General features: G+C 34.7%; 1 protein-coding gene across 7 annotated transcripts in view; it reads right to left on the minus strand.

Moving 5' to 3' along the window:
• AGMO (alkylglycerol monooxygenase) overlaps window positions 1-22,936 on the minus strand; it is a 317,403-nt gene that overhangs the window by 82,922 nt on the left and 211,545 nt on the right. The window contains exon 13 of one of the 7 annotated variants that reach the window (XM_070509370.1): window positions 11,895-13,299. The exons of 4 other annotated variants lie outside the window; for them this stretch is intronic. In XM_070509370.1, the coding sequence (XP_070365471.1) occupies window positions 13,291-13,299 (9 nt within the window). In that variant the 3' untranslated portion in view covers window positions 11,895-13,290. Of the gene's footprint in view, window positions 1-11,894; window positions 13,300-13,968; window positions 14,144-17,617; window positions 17,726-22,936 lie in introns of those variants that run through there. 2 more of the 7 variants (XM_044766577.2, XM_070509346.1) reach the window with 2 other exon arrangements.

Consider the following 22,936-nt stretch of genomic DNA (forward strand, 5'->3'; position numbering starts at 1 on the left):
TAAGTAATTTATACAAAGTCCTCAGTCAATGTATGGTAAAATTGATATTCAATCCAATTTAAGTTTAGTCTCAAAATCACCTAATTGTAGTTGGTCAAAAGGAGTGACTCGGCTTAAATTCACAACTTAAAAGTTTACTCTTTCTTAATATTAAGCAGCTTTATTACATATTCCATTGTCCCCGGTATTGGGCTGCAATCACTGGCTGAAACAGCCACATCAAGCAATAGTCCCTTCCAGCAGTTATTTATCAAATGCTCAGTATAAAAGAGACATGTTCTATTATAGAAAGACAAGCTCAGCTGAAAATCCTTTGGGGGAACATGTTAATTGCAACTACAGGCACACATTATAAAGAACCATCATTATCTTCCCTGAGCTGTTTTACAGACAGGCAAGATGAGTAGGGCCAACATTTTTTCCATAGGAGGACATCTCCAAATTTTTGAGTAGGTACCAGTAAAAGATGGTTAGCAGAGGGGAAATACTTTGTACTTTAACAGCTCTCTGTAACAGTGGTGATCTTCAACTACACCAAAAGAGCTATAAAATAAACTTTATGGGTGGGAGGGAACTAAGGCAACTTTGAAGTCCATCTCTCAAGCCATAATGAAATGTACCTTTTTCCATCTCCTCCGCCCAACATAAGATCTCATCTAGCCAGTGTAACTCAGGTGTTGTTTTATTGAATTTTATTTTAGAAGACATATTCAGAATGTTAGAGGAGGGTTCTTATTTATTTCTATGCTACATGTAATATAATAATATTATGTGTACATATATGTGTGTATAAGTATGTGTATGTGCATACCCTCTCTAAAATAGTCAGAATGTTAAAGAGAGAAGAACGCTAGTTATTATTACATTTATTCCTTATCATTTTAGAGATAACACAAATAAAACCAAGAAGGGCTAACTGACTTGCCTAAGGTTCTTCAATCAATGATTGTCATTCTATTTTATAGACATTGTCTCTATATTTAATAGACATCACTACCCATTGGAAAGTATACTGGCTTCAGGATCAGCAGAATTGAGGTCTAATTCTCCCAATCTCACTTTTGCAGGTTTCCAAATTAATACTATATACATTTGTATTCCTTCAGCATATAAATTTTACTATGAAAAATATCTATCCTATGCTGTCTGGAAGGAAACATTTGCTCATCACGGAGTGTCACAGGATCCTATCCCCAAGCTCCTCACATAGTCTGTGCCAGTCCTTGTAGGATTAGCAGCTGCTATGAGCAAACACATAGCAGCAAGGCTAAGTAACTTGGCACACTTTAAATAGATCGTTTGGTTTTAATTTAAAGAATAATTTGATTCAGCAATGTTATTTAAACAAATGTAAAACCTCTCACAAAAACTCACATGTAGTAAATGATCAAAGCTGTGGTTATTTAGGTTTTTATTTGCTAAAAATGTCAAGTTAATATTTTTAGCAAAAATTTCCATTCCGTTCTTAGCTATAACTTTGGAGGAAAGGGCCCAGCTAAAATTTCAGTTTCTATCCCTTTGCCAGAAATAAGCATATTTGGTAACCATTTGCAATACTTTGTCTTTTAGCTTCAAATCAGTCAGGATTTAAGCTAGGGCGCATCAGTCACTAATATTAAAACAAATTGGATCAGACAAAAATGCCCTTACTTTCCCTAGTACCATGTTATTTAACTATTATAATGTTTTAAATAATATTAAGTATGTAAAGCAACCTGAAATATGGGGACAGCACTATTGTTATTTTCAGATTTTTAATATTTAACTACACTCTCTATAAAATGATGGGGAACTTCTATTTCTGATAAGGCAGAATGCATTATTTTCCTATTGCTGCTGTTATGAATTGTCATGAACCTAGTGGCTTAAAATACCACAAATTAATTATTTTACAGTGCTGGAGGTCAGAGGTCTGAAACGGGTCTTACCGTTCTAAAATCAAATATGTTGGCCGGGCTCCCTTCCTTTCCGGAGGCTCTGAGGGAGAATCCGTTTCCTCGCTTTTTCCAGCTTCGAGAGGCTGCCCACATTCTTTGGCTCAAGGCCCTCTTCCATCTTCAAAGCCAGTAACAACTAGTTGAGCGTTTCTCACATCACCTCACTCTGACTCTCCTGCCTCCTTCTTTCACTTATAAAAAGACTTTTGATTACTCTGGGCCCACCCAGACAATTCAGGATAACCTCCTCATCTCAGGGTCAAGTGATTAGCAACCTTCATTCCATCTGCAACTTTAACTTCTCCTTGCCATATAACAGAACATATTCACAGGTTCTGGGAATGAGAACATGGACATATTTCGGGGGCCATTGTTCTTCCTATGGTACAGGGTTAAACACCACTGCTACTAAAAACAAAAACAAAAATGCTAAATATTAAAAATATATATATCTGTCCATCTAGATAGATAGATAGATATTTTTTTAAAGCATTAAGGAGCTAATGAGAGAATTACAGAGCCAAAATTTCAAGGGAGAATGAGAACTTATAGAGTGTAAGAACTACTTTTGGGCTGAGGACATCTGGGCTCTATCAGATATGGCAGTTTTTGACATCCTCACCTGGGTGAAGGGGAAAATAAATGAAAATCCAGGAACCATGCAAGGTGAATCTAATAGAAAACCCTTCCCACATTAAGCTGGAACCCCAAATGATGCCACCTACCTTTCTAACACCAGGTTACTAAAGAGAAAGTTGCCTAGGCCCTGAGCAAAGGTGGGAGAAAAATGTCCCCAAGAAGTTAGAATCACAGGGCAACCCTTGCTCAGATGTGCAGCCAAGTGTATATCACTTAGGTGGACCAAATAACTTGTCTGGTAGAACCTCCACCTATCTGGCCAGGACAAACACAAATGCTTTCTGGAGGAAGTCCCCTTCATCTTAGGGCTTAATGAATCACTGAATATGATTTTTAAAGGCAGTGACAAACATATAATAAAATCCAATCAAGTTCACAAAGAAACCTCAATGCATCCTGAGTGAGAACAAACACAAATAGTGGAATGTTGAAACAGATTTGTTGAAATCATAAGACATATATTCTTAAATAACTCCTTTAACCATATTTAAAGAAATAAACAATAAATTAGAAAATATTTGCAAGAAATAAGAACCTATAAAGTAATATATTTTAAGAAAACAGAGCTTCTGGCAATAAAACATACAATAATCAAAATTTGCAACTAAACGGATGGGTTTAACATCAAATTATAATGTCAAATTAGACACACATGAAGAAAGGATTTGTGAACTGTTAAGGAAATTTTATCCAAATGCATTACTGGGAGGAAAAAAATAGATGAAAAATTTTTTTAAAAAGGGAGAAAAAGAAATTAAGAGATGGGGAGAATAAAAGGCGGGTTTCCTTTTACGAACTGACTGTTGAGATGAGAGCTGACCTCTCAAAAACAGTCATGGAAGTCATGGGACCATCAGCTATAACTGTAGTGTGCTGAGAGAAAATACCTGCCAACCTAGAGATCTATACCCTGGGAGACAGGGGTGTCTTTCAAGGATGAAGTTGTGAAATAAAGACATTTTCAGACAAACCAAAAATTGAAGAATTCACTATTAGCCAATACTCACTGAAGGAAATTCTAAAGAATGAACTTCATCAGAAGAAAAGTGACATGAGATAGAAGGTCAGAGACACAGAAAACAGAAAAAGAGATTATAAATAAGTGGAAATATCTGTATGAATATTCACAGTGTAACATAACTATGATCAAAGTCTTATGGGACTAAACATAAAAACAAGTTTTTAGTGGGCAGGAAAATACCTTCTATGATTTGCCTTCTTTCATAGCAATAAAGATATATTTCTCACTGTGGCCCTGTTACAATAGTTTTAATAAAAATAATTTCTCCCTCATTGACTTTTTATTAACTATATTCTAGATATAGTGCTAAACAATTTAGTTTCTACCCACAGTCCTGTGAGGTAACTACTATTAAACTCATTTACAATGAGGAAATAGACAGAAAGTTTACATAGTGTTCAAATATCCTAAATCTAGAAAGCATTTGGGCCTAGACTTCTCTTACTTTTGTCAGAAAAGTCTCAAAAAACCCATATCTTAACAGTTGGGCTTTCTAAAAACGATGGGTGATTTTTACTAGCAGATGTGCCTGTATTTTGGAGAGTGGAAAGACTTAAGGTTCTTGTAAATGCAAAATTTGTTGGAATAAAGCAACTGCTTCATGAACTCAAACACAGAGAGAGATCACGAGAAACAGAATAACCTCATAGTAATATAATGATGTAATTTACAGATATTTATTTTGTTCTGTAATTTAGGAAAATAGGCCAGAAACTGCTAACTTTGTATGCTTAAAGTTTGTGAACGTTGATTTTATATACCTAACTCTAAAATTAAAAAATGAAAACAACTACATTGTACTTTAAATCAGATTTTATTATTCAAAAATTTAATGAGATTCTCCTTATATCTAGATTAATCTGAGGTTTTAAATTTTTTTCAGTTCATTGGAATATAATCTAATTAATCTTTTCTTGGTTTATTCTTAAAATTTTATTTATGACATATCAAAAAACAGTGTATACAAATTAATGAAGCATCATGCAGAAGCTTGGGTAACGGCTCTGTAAAGATGTCTATGCCCTAATCCCTGAGACCTGTGAGTACATTGCTTTACATGGCAAAAGGAACTCTGTAGATACAGTTAATGTTATGAACCTTAAGATAGGAAGATCATCCTGAATTATGACACAAAATCTAATCACCTGAGCCCTTGAAAGCAACAAAATTTCTCTGGCTAGAGGTGAAAGAAAAGAAAAAGGTGTGGCAGAAGGGGAAGTCAGGGAGATTCCAAGCATGAGAAGGATTTGATATATCATTTCTAGCTCTGAGATGCACAGGTCCCCCTTCAGGAATTGGAGAGGGGGCCTCGTGGCCATAACTGCAGCCCCCAGCTGACAGCCAGCCAGGAAAGGGGAAGGTCAGCCCTACAACCACAAGGCTCTGGATTTTGCCAACAACTTGAATAAGCTAGGAGTGAATTTTGCCTAGAGCCTCCTGATAAGAACCCAGTGGAGAGACACCTTGAATTTGCCCTCGTGAAACCTGGAGTAATCAGTAGAGGCAACCCAGATTTCTGACATACAGAGCTATGAAATATTAAAGCTGTGTTATTTTAAGTCATTAATTTTGTGGTAATTTGTTATGGCAGCAATAGAAAACTAATACATGCAGCAAAACTTCTAAAGTATAATTGAAGTAAAAATGAAGAGAAAAACAAAATATTTGTGGATATTTGCTGCATATTTGACTCTGAGCTATTTAGGAACCAACATAAATAGAAAAATAAGACCTACTTACAAAATCAACAGACATCGATATACATAAGAGAGATATAAATGAATTTGTCAAGTTATATAACTATACGTATTACTGAGATCAGAGGAAAAGTCTCCTCGTAAAGAGGATCATAATGAACAATGTCCTCAACTGAATCCATGGAGTAAACAGAGTAAACAAAAACCATCACACAATTTTTCACAATTTTCTTAGTTGTAGGTCAACTTCATAATACATAAGCAGTTTAGTAAATGTCAAAAACATAAGATCTGTCTAATACCTGAAATTTCAATTATCTAGAGACAAAATTGCTAAATGATGTTCCAAGAAGCATTAATTTTGAGAAATATTATTAGGAGTAATATTGTTGAGTAGAACACCAGGCACCAGTTACCAATGCCAGGGTAGGACTTCAACTCCATGGAGGATGGCAAATATCATCACAACGTCAGCCACCAGGAACAGAGGTCCAAATACTTCTGCTCATCGCATCTTGGTATCAGAGTTGCCAAGGAAAACAACATAGTCAAGCACTGGATTGAACGATGTTTTATTCACAAAGAGAAGAGACAGAGCAAGATCAGCTCCAATAGTGTGTCAGTTCCCCCCATGGCTGGTGGGTCCTCTTGGAAGCTGAAGCAGGGAAATTGGCTTAGGGCATCTCTCTGGTGCTGCAGTAGAAGGACCCTCCTCTTCCCCTGTGGAGTCTGAAATACTGAAAGCTGAGGGTATACCTGAGGGACTTTCACAAACATGCTTAACCAGAACAAAGGAGTACTTATTGAGTATAAAACAGAGAAAGATACTCCCACTGGAGGTGCTAAGCCCTGCCTAGGTGGTGTGGGCTCTTTATCTCTTGATAAAGAAGTGTACCACATCCAAGATCCATTCTTATGTGGCAGAATGGCATCTAAAGACTGCACATGAGACTGGCTTTCCCAACAAATATGTAAAAAAAAAAAGTCCCATTAGCCAGATAACTAGGCAAAGGGGATCTCAATAGAGTAGACATTTTTCGCTGTAAGACATGTTGAAGGCTTTAACAGGCTAACGTGCATATTTACTCTTCAACTTTGTTAGCAATGTAATATTTAGCAAAAAATCCAAGAAAAAAGTGTCAAAGAAAATTTCTGTGTAACTGAACAAATCAGCCCACTTTACAGGTTTATTGACTACATGTCACAAATTATTTTATTATTTTAGGCAGTCTGTAGATAGCATAATTCACTGTCTGCCAATGGTGCTGCAATTTCATGGTAGTGAAACCAAACTGTCTTCATATAAAGAAAATGTGTAACTTTTCGGTCTCTATAACTGGCAGGATGGACATAGGGAAAATGAAATGTATTAAGCATATTCACATGTTCATTGTTATTAAACTGTAAGTACTCTAAAAACTTGTAGACTTCCAGTTTACAACTCTGTTTTCCTCCTGATGTGTCAAGTGAATCTTTCTTGTGACCCTGACTCTCAAAATAGTAACTTTGACTTTCATTTTAGTGAATTCTGTGTCATTGTTTAACACAAATAGGAGAACTATTCCAGTACATTGGCGATTCATATTGACTTGAATCTTTGTCCTTTATTTTAAGATTATTTTAGATGGGAACTGTAGACATGTATTATATCTAACATACATGAGGTACGAATTTATGACCCTGAAAAGTAGTCAATTCCATAATCCCAAGACACTGTAAAAACTTATTTAACTAACCGTAACCTGACCATGACAGATGTCTAGATGAAACTAGATGCTTATATTTAGGGTTAGGACATACAAATAAATGTAGACTAGAATAAATCAGAGTAATACAGTTTTATTTATTAAATCAAGAGTAGGGATAGGCAAAGAAATTCAAACTCCACTCAAGTTATTTGGTACAATATCATCTTGTAATAAAAGAAATTTCCTAACCTATCAGTTGGTCTAAACTTTCTTACCATTTTAAACACCTGTTAAATCTCTTATGAACTTGATTGGAGTAAACATAAGCACATTATTATTAAAGCTACTAATAGTAAAATAAAATATCCAGAAGACTTCGATTCATTCATTAATTTCCAAACAGGGATTCAGAAGTGATTTAATACAAGTATCTGCTATAGCAAGCAGTAGAAGAGAATTTGCCATCCAATAAGACAATGGTAGTATTCAATGGATAGCACAATTGAATAATTTCCTCTGGAAGGGATTCAGAAAGGTTTCTATTCCTTGTTATATATGAATCAAAAAGATTACAGTGTCTTAGAATTTTCTCTCAGGTGAGTTTTATTCTAACACATGGTAAGCAAGCTCAGGTTTCTATGATAAAAGACAGAGCCTTGGACATAACGTCTCTCTCAAAATGTTATTATTTAAAAATGGATTAGTTGAAAGATAAAGACACCTTGCTGGTCTTGAAATCCCAGTGCACGTGTTCAAACAAGCTGATACAATTGCCTCAGATGAATTCACAGACCAGTATCAAAGATGATCTTTGAGTTCATAGAAATTAAATATTATGAAATTAAGAAAAATATGGAAGATCTAATACTATCATTTTCCCAACCTTAACATAAATTTCTCTTATATATGTTTTGCTAAATTAATTTTAGGATTGATCTGTTAAGCATCATCTATGGAGTCTATTTGTGAAGAAATTGAATAACAATTTAACCATGGTATGATTTAATTAAAATATTTTTAAATACATAGACTAGAATTATATTCCATATTGTCTTGAAACCCTTTTTCTTTTCTTGCCTTTACCTGACTTCTTAAAGAAGTTGATAAATATCGTTCTTCCCTAAGTAGTAGTTTGAAAACTCTAATATCAGACTTCTTTAAGCTGCCTACATTAAATTCTCTAATGCATTCTTAATTACCAAATTTGATTACCTTTTTTTCAGCACCCATCCTATTCGGTCATTCTTAAAGTGTTAATCATCTCTTTTGAAACTCTATCTCCCTTTGACTTCCATAATTCCTTTCTTCCTTTTCTATGATTGATTATTGCCAAAATCTTTCAATGGGTCTTTTTCTTCATCCTCTTTTTACTCTACTAGCCTTGTCCTGCTCTAACTCACCTTACTCTTTTTTATTCTTCACAAATTGATTGTTGTCGTCTCACCATGGGATTTCCTCTTTGAGGAATGGCAATCTTGAGGACCACCCCCAACACACACACAGACACACTACTGAAGCTACTAAAAATGTGAGACAAAATAATTTAAAAAATATTTTTTAGGGAAATCATAGAATGCTAGTGTGGAATTACCAGAAAAAGAAATGGTAGAGAACAGAAATCTAGAGAAGTGAGTCCAACATTCAAGACTCTTTTGCTTTCACAGAATTCACCAACAGGAAGAGGCTGAGAGAACAAAATCAAAGTACAGGGTCTTCTCAACGACTGACGCTAGTGAATCAACCTTGAATTTGGACTGGGAGGGTATAAACCAAGTAAACTATGCTTTGTATGCTCTGAAGCTTGGTTTTAAGTCACATACATAGAAAATCTCACACCTGAAGGTTAAACTAAAGTTTTCTGGATTGTTAGAGACTGTGGCAATGGTAATTTAAAATCCTCTTTGGTAGAAAGTGACATTTTCCTAGGACTCAAACTAATTTCTCTCAATTAAATTGTAAACTTAATGTCCATCACACAAAGATCACCATAAACAGAAGGAGAGAAGACTGCCTGAGTGAGAAGCAAGAGAAATGACAGACAATAGAATAGACCAACAGACTATTCAAAGATATTGAAATTATTTGACATAGATTATAGATGTGTGTCTTTAATATTTCTAAGGGGATATGTGCCAAGCTTTAGTTTTAGGGGTGGAAAATGGTAAAGTTACATAAAAGACTTGAAAAAAAACTGTCTAGATATTATAGTATTGAAAAACACAAGAATCAATATTAAAAATTCAGTGGTCTTTCTTGGGAGTAAATTAGACATAGACGAAGGAAAAAAAAAGTGAAATAGAACACAGACCTAAAAAAATCCAATCCAGAATGAAACCCAGGAGGTTGGGGGAGAGGAGTGGAAGTGAGTGGAGGGAACAGAAGAGAGTATAAAATAATACAATAATAAAGTGTTTAAATATATTTAATTAGAGTTTCAGAATGAGAAGGATAGAATGAAGCAGAAGCAGTATTTGATGAGATTAAAAGTAAGAATTTCCCAAACTGATGAAAGACACCAATTCACAATTTCAAGAAACCCAAAGAATCCAAGGCAAGAAAAATAAAAAGAAATCTAAAACTAGATGTATCCTAGTGGAATTGCAGAAAACTAAATACAAAATCTTCAAAGTAGCCAGAGAAAAGCCATGACATAGTCAACCCTCTACATGAAAATTCTAATAACTTGATTCTTTCCCAAAGCTTCTTATACTAGTTCCATAATTGATTAGAGATTTTGCTTCTAAATATTCCAAATGAATTATAGTTAAGTTTATCAAAGAAAAAACAGCCTTAAATCTTTCAACTCTCATACACTAAAAAGTTCACATTGCATTTTCACAATTGGAAAATAATAAAAAGGATCATTAAATATAAACTTAGAATTTATTTCCTAAATGGTTAGATTTTCAAAGTAGCTCAACATTCTTACTTTTGCTGTCTTTACTGGGAAATTAGCTGACAATCAGTATTAAATGAGATGGTAGATGTCACAGTGTTATATATGTCCTGTTAAATGCATGGATATAAATGAGCTTGAAGAAACAATCTCCAAATTAGAAAAACAAACAAAGAAAGCTTTCCCTTTCCTATGAGGGAAATCAAGTTAAGAAAACTACTGTGTTTAACATAATTGTCAAATATATATTACATTTGGGTTATACAGTGAGGTTTTTTAGTCTTTAAAAACAATTAAAGTTTAAATGTATGACCTGTACTTTTAAATGTGAAGTCAATGTTATGGCAAATTGTCTGAAATAACTCTGCTAGGAAACTCTCTCACTCCAAATCCACTCACCCATTTCCTTCAGGCCCCTATCCTGTCAAAAGACAGAGAGAGAGAGAGCGAGGTGGAGACCCCTCTGAGAGGATTCTATGGTATAATTTTACAATTCCTTTTCTGCAATTCAGAAATTCAAAAGGTCTGAAGTCCCAATGTTTTTTTATCATTTCCTTTGGCCATAGAGCCTAACTGGAATTGACCTAAGGCTATTTCTATTCTTCATTTAGACAGTTCAGGGTGAATTTGACACAAAATTTTTTTTGCTAGCAAATGTGCTGCAAAAAATATTGATTGTTGGACCTAGGGGGTGTTCCATAATACATGGTACATGCACCTTTTTAAAACTCTAAAATTCCAAACACATCTGGCACAAAAGGTTTCTGAGTGGGATACATTATTGTACTAAGTAATAGCGAGGATCTGTTGGTGGCAAATGTTTATAAATACATCATCATCTCCAACAAGAATAGATATGTTCAAAATTAACAAATTATAAGATTGGAGCTCTTGAGGGTTTTGGAGAAGTGGTGCAGAAGTCAAAGGGAAGATAAAAAGAAAGGACGCAAATCTCTACATTTTACAATTGTGGATAAGAAAATTTGCTTAAAGTTTTGCATTTAACAGCGCAAGATCTACACATTTCTAAAAGACATATATCACCACTACATTTAGAAGATAACATCTACCCGGTAGAAACAAGCTTTAAACTTTAATAGAAAAAAGTAAGACAAGAGTCCGGAGATTTTGTTTCAACAGTTTTTTCTGTAACTTAAACTCAAAGAGATTCGAAAAATATGGGTGGATTGGTTATTATTCTCCATAGGCTAGTAAGCTGGCCATTTTTCTCTACTTTAACCTTTATACCAGACCCACTCACCAGAGCCCAAAATATTAGTCTATGACAGTGGAAAATTTGAGGTCTATTTAATATATACTTTTTCCTATTGGGTTTTCTAGAATTAAAAACTCATTGAAAATGGAGATAAACTAAGCAAAATAGGTTAGGCTTTTTAAAAGAAAGACTATTACTATAGGAAACTTTACTTCCTTGTTAAATAGAAATATATGACTAATAAAAATTAAATACCAAATTATACATCATTATCAGACATCCCTTGAAAAATCAAATACACTTCATCTATCTTGATGGAAAATTGGCAGATGTATGCCATACCAACCGGGAAAGGAATGGGCCAACAAGGGGTGAAGAGAAGAAAAGCACAAGTTACAAGATTGATAAGTTCTGATTTAAATGTATATTAAAATTTTTCTATATAAAGGAAACAGTAGGTCATATACACACAACTGGAAAGATCATCTTGTGTGAATAAAGACCAATTAAAAGACAGAAATTAGGGACACCTAGTGTTAAATAAACACACTTAAAGAATAGTGCAGTCTTTGGAGTGACAGAATTCTTTTCAACTTCCAATATAAAAGGCAATAAGCTAATGTATACATAAAGAATGATCTTGTTATTCATAGTACAGATTAAGAATAAGTTTATTTATTGAATAATCTCCACAAGCAGATACAGGCAATCTACCCCAAGAAAATATTCCAAAAGGCAGAGACACATTCTGACTGTTCAAGTTTTTGTTTGTACATTTGTATTATTTTATTTTGTTTTTTAATTCTTTGATATGAAAGAATTGGAGGAAGGCAGGTGGGGAAAAAATAATTGGCATGAGAGAAAGCCCATTATCTTCATTTCAAGGGGGATAAGAGAAAAACTGACAAGAGAAATATAGTACGTACAATGTAAATATTTAATATGGAGATGGTAGGAGAGATGTCAAAATTATAGTGATCTTTTGAGTTTTGTCTTATAACATTTATTTGTTTCCCTTTTTAAAAAAATTACTTTATTGAGGTCACATTGGTTTATAACATTGTAGAAAATTCAGGTGTACATTCATTTGTTGTTCTTTATGGTTTGTTTCTTTAAACAATCCTTATATCTCCAATTCCATGCTATAGAAAATTGCTGAAATATACAGGTAGGACCGTGAAACACTCCCAGTCTCTTATAATATTTAGATAGAAAATAACTTGGAGATTCACAGATCATTCAGGACTCTCTTGAGCTTGGGGTCTATGACTTTTGCCAGAGCAAAGGGGCATGTGATGGAAAAGTGTGCCTCCAGGGCTCTCAGCTTCAGAGCGGCTTTGCAGAGGGCATCAAGGAAACATCTCCATGATATTGAACTAGATAATGTTATGATTTTATACTTATTTTCAAATGATGATATTATCAAAACAGACATGAGATCCTGCCAAATACGTGTTCCTTTGCTTTAAGTTCCTTTAACTGAACAGGAGTGCCTGAAAGTGAATATTTCTTGCTACCACTTCAGATTGAGGCAACTTTAAAACTCAAAGTCGCTCCAGACATTTTTATTTTCCAAAGTGTTGATTTCTTTAAAGTTGCAATTTGTACTAAAAATACATACATACAAAATTACTGTATATATTACCATATATTTCCAAAACAATGCATTATAATACAAATGTAGTAAAATAAGACTACTTCAGACCGGTATTTCTATCAAATAATTTTGCTTATCGCCAGCGGCAGTAACTCATGACTCATCTACTACCAACAGGCCTTCTGCTCTGTGAAAGGCAGTGTCAAGAGAATGAGAAGATAAGCCACAGGCGGGGAGAAAATGTTTACAAAAGACATCAGAAAAAGGAAACATTATGGAGACAGTAAAGAGATCAGTGGTTGTCCAGGGTTAGGGAAGAAGGGATGAATAAATGGAGCACGAGGAGTTTTAGGGTAGTGAAAACATTCTGCATGATACTATAATGATGGATACATGTCATTACACATTTTTCCAAACCCACAGAATGTACAACATCAAGAGTGAAGCCTAATGTAAACTATGGACTCAGGGTGATCATGTCGTGCCACCATGGGTTCATCAATTATAACGAACACTACTCTGATGGGGAATGTTCATAAGCGGGGAGGCCGCGCATGCGTGAAGACACAAGGTATAGCGGAAATCTCCATATCTTTTTCTCAATTTTGCTGTGAACAAAAAACTGCTGTTAAAAGATAAAGTCTTTAACAAAAAAATTCACTTCTTCAGAAATATATACTGCATATATACAGTTGGTCTTATGCAGTGATGTTCAAATTTTATATCCAAATTAGAATGCATTTTAAATTTGAGGTGCTACTTTTATTGGGAAGGTATTAGAGGTAAGCAAATTTTATTCATTATTCCTAATATACATTTTCACATGAATACACATGATTATATTATATATTATGATTATATATATTAACAGTTATAGATTTAATAATTTTATGTGTAAAATTTAATACATAATTTTATGTGTAGTAATTTAATGAATGAGCCTGTAAAGGCATCTCAGGTTAAAATTTAATATAAAAAGCCTATAAGATAATTGTTTTTTAAACTAAATTCCCTTACAAAATTCACATCCAAACTGATCTAATGAAAAATAAAACATTCTATACGCATACATGCACGTGTGCACACACATTCATGTATGTACACAGAGGCAAATGAGAATACTTTAATAACACATCAGGCTTTTAAAATGTATTTAACAGAAAATAGCTGTTAAAATAGAAGAAAATAACAACTCCAAACATTAAAAGAAATACCATGTAGAAAGTAAAATGCTTAAATTGAAAATGTAGTAATGAACTTTACCTCTTCATATCTCACTTTAGCTAATCATCTCAGGTTTTTCATACAATTCTGACTTGCTTTAATCCTATCTTTGTTCCATTAATTTGTTATTATTAATTTTTTTCATAAATATTATTTCATACAACGTTTGAACTATAACACAATTTATGACATTTTGGCTTGGTTGAGCTGTAATTTCTGTGTGTCCTCCTGAATGACAAAAGAAAAGAAACCAAAAGAATAAAAACTTATATAAATGAGTATTCACTGTAATAACTATTTTTAAAGCTGAGGAAATAAAATATTCTCATTAGGAATAGTGCAAACTAAAATGGTGGACACAAGTTCTTAACCTTGGATATTATTGCTTCTTAGAAAGAATACGGAACTTAGTTCATGGTTTCCTTAAGAAGAAAACTCCATTAAATAAATTTTAAAAAAAGGGCTGTTTAGGAAAATGGTAAAAACCTACAGTTACCTTCTGCCACTAGATGGAGCCCAGGCATCTAAATGGCAAAATCCTCACTATGTTTACATCCAGCTGTATGTGATAACTTCGAAACTGTCTTATGAGGAGTATAATGTGAAGGGAGGAAGGGACAATAGATGTTTTTTAGACTGTAGTATCTTGAAAAATGTAAATTAATTAAAAGTAGGCATTACTTCTTCTCCTTAGGGTCCTCTTTCCTGAATACAGATTCTCTGACACACAAAACACACAGACCTCTTCACTTTACATGCTTGCCTCTCAACATTCTATCTATTCTGTAAAGGCTTCTCTAGAATTATCAATAATGCTCTTAAGATTATTCTAGCCCCATTTTTCTTAGTTTTTTCTGAACCCACTGATCATATGAAACATTCATTCCTGATCTTGATCACATATCTTTTACATGTGGATACAATGATATCATTTAAAGTGGCCTTCTCTCTTGTGAGAAAATGATAAAACTCTATGATCATCCCTGTAGAATGGGCACCAACTTCAAACATATAAATGGTCTACTTGGGGTAAACAGATATCATTCATTTGGTTGTGGGTTGCATCTTTAGGCCTCTGGGAAGTAGCAATAACGGAAGAAAGGTTTCAATGTGCAAAAGGCATGGAGAGAAAGAGAAAACAGATTTGGTGCATCCTTCCTCCAATAATTAAACTAGTCAGACTTCAGGTAATATCTTGGAAAAGATTCAAAAACTGTAATCCCAGGACCAAGGTAGAAAAGATTTTGTGAACTGGTAGAAAGCTTGCAACTTTACAGAGAATAGAATTTTAGCATTTGTAATCTCAATGTAAATAACTTTAATTGTTTTTGATCAATTCTGAAAGTTTATGACATATTTGTAATTTTGCCGTGGCAGACATTTGAATCCCATGCTGTTTTATGAGCCTCTTAGCTTAAGAGCTGGTTAGTTAACTGCCTGGAATATGCACTGCAACTCAACTCTGTTGTTCTCAACTTATTATTTATGGAAGAAGTTTTTTTTTACTTCTCTGACAAAGTTCTTCTGAATCTTAATTTTGATATTTTCTATTTCATATTTGCAATCAGTAGAAAGCTAAAAATGAAAAATTCTTGAGGCTAGGGTTTAGAGAAGGGGAAACTAGTGTTGGAGGAGAAAAAACACCTTGAGATAGGGAGACTATATCAGCTGCCAAAAGGAGGACCTGGATCTGGATACCAGCAAGAAAAGGAGCAGGTGGGGAATGACTAGACTGAGCCTGAGGCAGCTTCCTGGAGCTTCACTCACTTGCTCACGTGCAAAGATAATTTGTTCAGTACCTACAACGTGTCAGCCACTGAGTGAGGGAGGCTACGTATCCATAAATGCAAGCCAGTTATGAGATTTAGGTGTTTAATAACAACAAAAAAAAATTAGAAAAGAGACTATAGCACAGGGATATAGGAAACGGAAATTACAATGGGAGACCATAGGAAGGTTGCCTACCTTTGGGGTGTATAAAGTTTGAAAGTAAGAGAGAGAAGTAGAGAGGCTTCCCTGAAACAATGTACATTCATTTCTTAAGCTATTAAAGATTCAGGCAGATTAAGGAAGAAGGACTGTGATTGAAGAGCAAGGAAAGGAGATTTTTTTCCACATGAGTAGCCTGTACCCAGGCTAGAGTGAACCATGAAAACTTCACACCTTCAGAGAGGAAAGTACTAGGGTAATTGAAAGAAAACTCCGGTGCTGGAGAAGCTAATCAAAAAGGATCTTATTATACTATGTCTGATGCCCAGGAGCAGTGACTGAAGGTTTTAGACAGGCAAAAGAAACTCATTATATTTTTATTTCAAAATAAGTCAATCAATATTCCTTTTAAAAGTAAGTTTTAGAGTGATCTTTTGAAGGCTGTCAAATCACGTTACTTCTTTGCTCAAAAATTTCCAATAGTTTCCCATGTATTCCTTACAGTAGCCAACAAGTCTTTATAGATTCCTTTCCCGTTTGATGCATCTCCTACCCCTCCCGCCTTGCATCAATCCTTTCCATTGATCTTCTGGCTCTTCCTTAAACACATCCATTATCCTCCCATAGCAGAGAACCATCTTTTCCCTCTACCTGGATTCCTGTTCCCTATTTAGCAGTATGGCTTGCTCCTTTACCTTCTTCAAGTGTTTGCTGAAAGTTTGCAGCAATCCCTCACAATCCCTTTTCCCCACTCCCCAACTCCTTCTCCACTTCCCTTGCTTTGCTATTCCTCATATCTGACCTATCACCCTGTATCATACTATATATTCTACTAACTTATTTCTATAGTCTGTCTTTCTCTACTAAATGTAAGCTCCCTGAGGGCTTTGATTTTTGTTTGCATTGTTTTTGGCATATCTTTAGAACCCAAGAAAATCCTGGCACATAGTTATGCCCATTGAGTATTTTTTCAATGAATCAAATCATTGCTGATAAAAACAACTCATTAAAAAATTCAGAAATCCTATAAGAGAGGTGATGAGGACCTCTAATTAAAGTTTAGTAGTGCAGAGAGAGAAAAAACATCCACCATTGTCTATTCTCATGCCGCCTGGGGCCAGATAAACAGTGAATTCTTGCTTGATGGGAAAACATTTACTTCTGAAATGAAAATGACAGAATAATTCAAATACTTCTGTTCTCTCAGAGAGGAATAACCTGGCAATTAGCAGGTGCCATTTTTATATAGTTAACATTTATTGACACTATAGTTGTCACACTTGTTGATATCTATATTAGACATGTTCTATTCATTATCATTTAATCCTCTCAAACCAGTGAGATGCCCCTTCCCCTGCCATTTTACAGAAATGGAAACCGAGTGATCATGGGATAGGAAGTCATAGCTTTGGAGTTCAAACCCACTGCTGGGAGTTTAGATACCATTAGCTGGAGGGGCATAAGGGTGTTCCATGTCCCATGAAAGTCTTTTCCCAGTTGACTTTGGTAGAGGGCAGAGATACAGCTCCCTAAAGGTAATGGAGTGTCAGCCCCATGCTTTAGGTCAGAGGACTACAAACAAAACAAGACACATCTCATGGTCAAGTAACTCATAGATTGTGAGGAGGAAAAATGTCACCAACTTATAGAATAGTAGGGCAGCATTTATTTTTGGTACAGCAGATTTTATATTTTGGTTTATTATTTTTTTTAAAGATTTTAATTTTTTTCCTTTTTCTCCCCAAAGCCCCCCGGTACATAGTTGTATATTCTTCGTTGTGGGTCCTTCTAGTTGTGGCATGTGGGACGCTGCCTCAGCGTGGTTTGATGAGTAGTGCCATGTCCGCGCCCAGGATTTGAACCAACGAAACACTGGGCCGCCTGCAGCAGAGCGCACAAACTTAACCACTTGGCCACGGGGCCAGCCCCCAGCAGATTTAATTATAAGATGTTATAGGAGGATTTCCTAAATGTTTTTGAGACCACTATTTTTTAAACATCACAATCTTTCTAGTGTAGTCACCAATGATAAATCAAATTATTTCAAAGTACTATAAAATAAATATATTCATCTGCCAATCTACTATAGTACTAAGAAAATACAACCCTAGGTTCATAATTTAATTGTGCTTCACCTAAAACCATGATAAAAATTAACTTTATCTTTGGAGGAGGAGAAAAAATAGAAGCAATTATCCTGGTTTCAGAAAGGGACTTTTGGTACATGTTGAATTTCAATCTTAACTGTAACCCCTACCTAGCACCTCCTTCTCTGCTAATTTCAGTATCAAAAAAGGAACTGATGACTTAGCAATACAATCTGTAAATATGAAAAAGAATATTGTGACTGCGATTTATGTTGTAACTTCTGGGTCTGAATTACTAGAAAGTTTTGAACTTTTCTGATGATAAGTATTTCCCTTACTTCAAATTCTGGCACTTGAACTATTTGAATTTTTACAATAGTCTTTGCTCTGTTTGTGCTCATCAGCTACACACATTTTTCTGGGAGAAAACCCTGCCTACACACGCTAGCTGCTTCTAAAGACAAGATATTTTCATTATTAATAGAATGGATTTAAAAGTCAAATATTCTTGTGGTGCAGGTCTGAGCTTGTTAGTTAAGTGACCTTGGGTAACACACTTAACCTTCTTCTAAGCCTCGCTTTCTTTACTTGACAAATGGAGGTGTAGGAATCATATGCAAAATGGTCCCAATGATCTACATCTTCTGGTATTCACACTGTTCTGTAAGATCCTCCCACAGTAGATCAGGATTGCCTCTCTGTGACCCACAGCATATGGTGGAAGTAATGGTGCATGCTTTCTAAATTTAGCTTATAAAAGGCAGTACGGCTTCTCCCTTAGCCTCTCAGATTGTTCATCTGGGCAAGCCAGACGTCATGTTTTAAAGACAATTCAGCAAGCAAGTAGAAAAGTACATAAGAGGAGGAGCTGAGGCCACCAAGTCAACAGCCAGTACCATCTTGTTAGCCTTGGAAGTGGGTCCTTCCGTCCTAGTCAAGCATTTGGAAGACTTCAACCTCAGCCAACATGTGACTAACTGCAAGAGAGAGACCAAGGAAGGACTGCCCAGATAACCCTTTCTTAAATTCCTGACCAACAGAAGCTGTAAGAGATGAAAATGATTCTTATTGTTTAAGCCACTAAGGTTTAGGATAATTTGTTATGCAGCCATCAAACTATAAAAGGAGTAACATATCTGATTGAATTGTTGTACAGATAAATGAGGAAATGTACATAAAGAAGTTAACATAGCACACAGTATGTGCTTAAAAATACCGGCATAGGTGCTACTAAAATTGTGCATGTGTGGCCAAGTGCTTAAACCCAGGGAAAAGGATAAAAAGCTTTGTCTCAGGACATGCTGTGCTACCGTATAGATTTTTGCAACTTGTAGCCAAGACTAAGTGTTCGTTTTTCTCTATTCTAATGTATTCTATTACATCCTCTTTCTGATATTTTACCTCATTTTCCTCCCTTCACTTGCCCACTTCGGCTACAGCTTCTGGTCCATCCTAACTGGTTTCCTGATTTTCCCATTTACCAGCTATATGACCTTGGGCAAGTCAAATGTAAAACAAGAATTTTCTTATATACTTCCAAGAATAATTAATATGAAATGAGATAAAATAAATGAAGCAAGGAACCCATGAGAGCACCTGGTACTTAGTAGGGGCTTCATAAGAATAACTATTATTATTCAAAATAAAAATTACTTACCAAAATGACATATTTATATTCATTACCAAAATAAAAATACATTTCACTTTTTTTGGATACATAATAATACTTAAAAATGTATATTTTCACGTCTTGATTCTCTGGCAGATATTACAGTGTAATGTCAATATCTCATACTACGGTATCTATTACATGATGTTTTCTGGGCATACAAAAGATAAACAGATAAGTTTCTCCCATTTTTTTTTAACCTTAAAGGCAACAGAAAGTCTTCACAAATACTAGAAGGAAAAGCATATAGCCCAAACATATAACCTGAAATTTGAACTCAACTCTATTTTACCATAATATCTTATACTAATGTGATGATACACCTGACAGAATTTAACAAGCTTGCTGATATTTATTTCAGAGCACGACTTTGTAGCCTGAAATGGATACTCATCCCAGCAGGTGTCAAGGCTCAACAACAATCCACTTTCAAAGTTAAATGCAAATTACACACTGAAATTCTATAGAGAAAACAACTCTAACCCTTTTCCCCCAAAAGACTTCTTGTGCAATATTCTCTAATGAAAGTGCACTTAACTGATATAGCAAATGAATCGGGGAAAAAAAATCTCTTCTTGCTTAAAGAAACATCAAAGTCCATTTCATAAATGAGAAATAAAATGTGACTTCCTTTCAACAAAACAAACACCTTGATGCTGATTCTTTACCACATTAACAAGGGATTTAGAATCCATATATTCCCTTTGAACTTGGTAGTAAGTTTCAATGTGCTTAGCATGTTGATGTTAAGTGTGGCCCTGACAAGTGCTAATGTATACCCTTTGGGTTACTTGATACTCTCTATAGAGATGCACTACTGAATTAAAAAGAAAAAAAGGGAGGAAGAAAAAAAAGAAAGTCATTGCCATGGGTTCAAACATTCACTTGCAAAGAAAATGACTACAGAAAACCATCAATATTTAAAGGGCTTGGAAAAAATACTGATTATATGAATTATTTCACACTAATCTAGACACCACAATCAGTAGTTTAAAAGATGATGGCAATAAATATCCGAGAAAAGGGGTTAAAATAATTGTAGTTTGGTACTTGTCATTTTTCTTTTCAAAATTTCCAAATTCCAACTGTGTTTATTTCTAAAATATCTCTTCCTCTTGTGATCTCAATATATCAGCATTTATTATGGACTTGATATTTTAAATGTCCCATAAAAGTTATTGTAGACTACAGGTAAGTGTAAAGGAAGCCAGTCACCAAGGGAAGAATTATTAATTTCCTATAGCACCAAGAGGATTCCTGAGAGCAGGAATGCTCCAAATGATGCAAAAGGAAGATTCTCAAGCACTTTTGTTTTCTCATTTTTACATGTAAAGAACTGTTAATAAATGACTTAAAAAGCGACCAAGGAAAAGAGGGAAAGAGCAAAGCAGGACACACAAAGCAAATCTGAAACTCTAAACACCATTTTGAAGTGATATATTGGAATGTAAGATTTCAAATCATTCTGAAGCTTCTGACAACAAAAAACGCTTATCATAAAGTATTCTTTATGCATTTCTGGACTAATCTATTTTAAGGAATATATGTATGTGCTAACTTGTGTGTGTACAATTACAACGATTTGCTTTCAAATATTCATATCTTCAGGGTGTTATAGAAAAAACTATCACCTCATTCTATTCTCCTTTTGTGATACCAAAGTGATTGAAAAGGAGGTGATTAGAAAATAACAATCTGTTGTTACTTCAACCTTGCTCTCCCCTGGGGGCCAGTGGATTATTCCTACATCGTAATATCTGTTAGTTAATACCAAAGGCTTCATCCAACTTCAAAGCAAAGATATTAAAGGCTTACTTTCCACTACAAGCAGGTGTATTTTTATTAGCTTTCTCTTTCAAAATTGCTATGACTTCACTTGCGGATATCCCGCCAACAGCCATTATTGAAAGCCTTACTATAATTGCTAAGTTACATGCAATGTCTGAAGCACAAAACCAATGTCACTTGCAGCCCTCCAACAATTGACTGAAACCAAGTGTTACATCATTAAAGCTGAGTTACAACACACTCATGGCGTGTTTTCCATGTGTGCTATTTTAAACAATAGTAGAGCAAAACCTGGCTATAAATTCACAGATCCCCAATTTGTTCAAATTCATGAACAATAAGAGCTGTCCGAGAGCCCTTTCTGGCTCTATTTGAGTCAGAAATGTCATGCACCAAAATTAAATGTCTGTTTGGATTTTATTGGAGATGGAAATGCTAGCTTTATGCTGTAAATTTAAACAACCTGCCACAAAGGGAGACTCACATTTGTATCGCTTGGGAAGGCATATTCATCTTTAATTGCTTAGGGTAACACAAATAAACTGATGTAAAGTGTTCGGTTTCTTAACTGGTTTTGTGTAGAATAAATCAGATGAAGTGATGATGGCATGGGGTTTCAGTGGGTTCAGATTGTATTTCTTTTCTTTGATAGAGTTGGATGTGGAATCCATAGGTTCAGTTATTGTTTATGATTAGGAAGTTTTCTGGAAATTCACGAAAATTCAATAAGACATTCATTAGTGCTGATAAAAAGAAATATTAGCAGCATACTTGTATTACCTTTTTTTTTTTCTAATTAGGTTCAACTCATTCCGCTAGTTAGTGATCTAAGTGGAAATATTTCTTCTGTCATAGTGGTATGCAAAGCTATTATAATTACTTTTTAGAAAGGTCGACAACTTTTTTATTCAGCTTCAGTGATTTTATGGTGCCTAGATTCCACCGGAAAATATTTAGTCACTCGCTTACTTGGATAGAAATCCATCACCTGGAATAGAAATCATGGTTAACGTGCCAGCATCTTCGTGCAGACAGGCCCTGAAAATATATACTAGGTAAGGCCACTGCCAAATGACTTGTGTCTGGCCAGCACTACCTTTCAAATGTTCTCTGCATACCAGTTACTGTTAGGATTTATTGTAGCTTGTGTAGATAAATATATTTTAGCTTTCATATCCATAACTTAGATAATACAGCAGCAATCTACACTCTACATATTAACTGTCTTCAGTTGTGGTTTCAGTAGCTACTCACAATATTCAGATTTCTCACCAAAACCTAACAGTAGGCTTCGTGTTACTTTAAATAGGTCACATTGAACCAAATGTAGAAATTTCATATTTATATATATATATATTTTACTAATACTTAGAGAAATTATTTTATCTTTTTAAACATATTCCTATCATGAGAAAATACATCATAATAAACAGAAAATCTACCCCAAAATACAGGAAAGAACTGGGGCCCTATAAAAATGTACAATAATCTTAAAGCTAAGTGCTATGCTGGGCTAAATCAATTACTCCTGTACTCTCTGTTATTTAA

The sequence above is a fragment of the Equus asinus genome, chromosome 1 (genome assembly GCF_041296235.1).
Source record: "Equus asinus isolate D_3611 breed Donkey chromosome 1, EquAss-T2T_v2, whole genome shotgun sequence".
Lineage (NCBI taxonomy): Eukaryota > Metazoa > Chordata > Mammalia > Perissodactyla > Equidae > Equus > Equus asinus.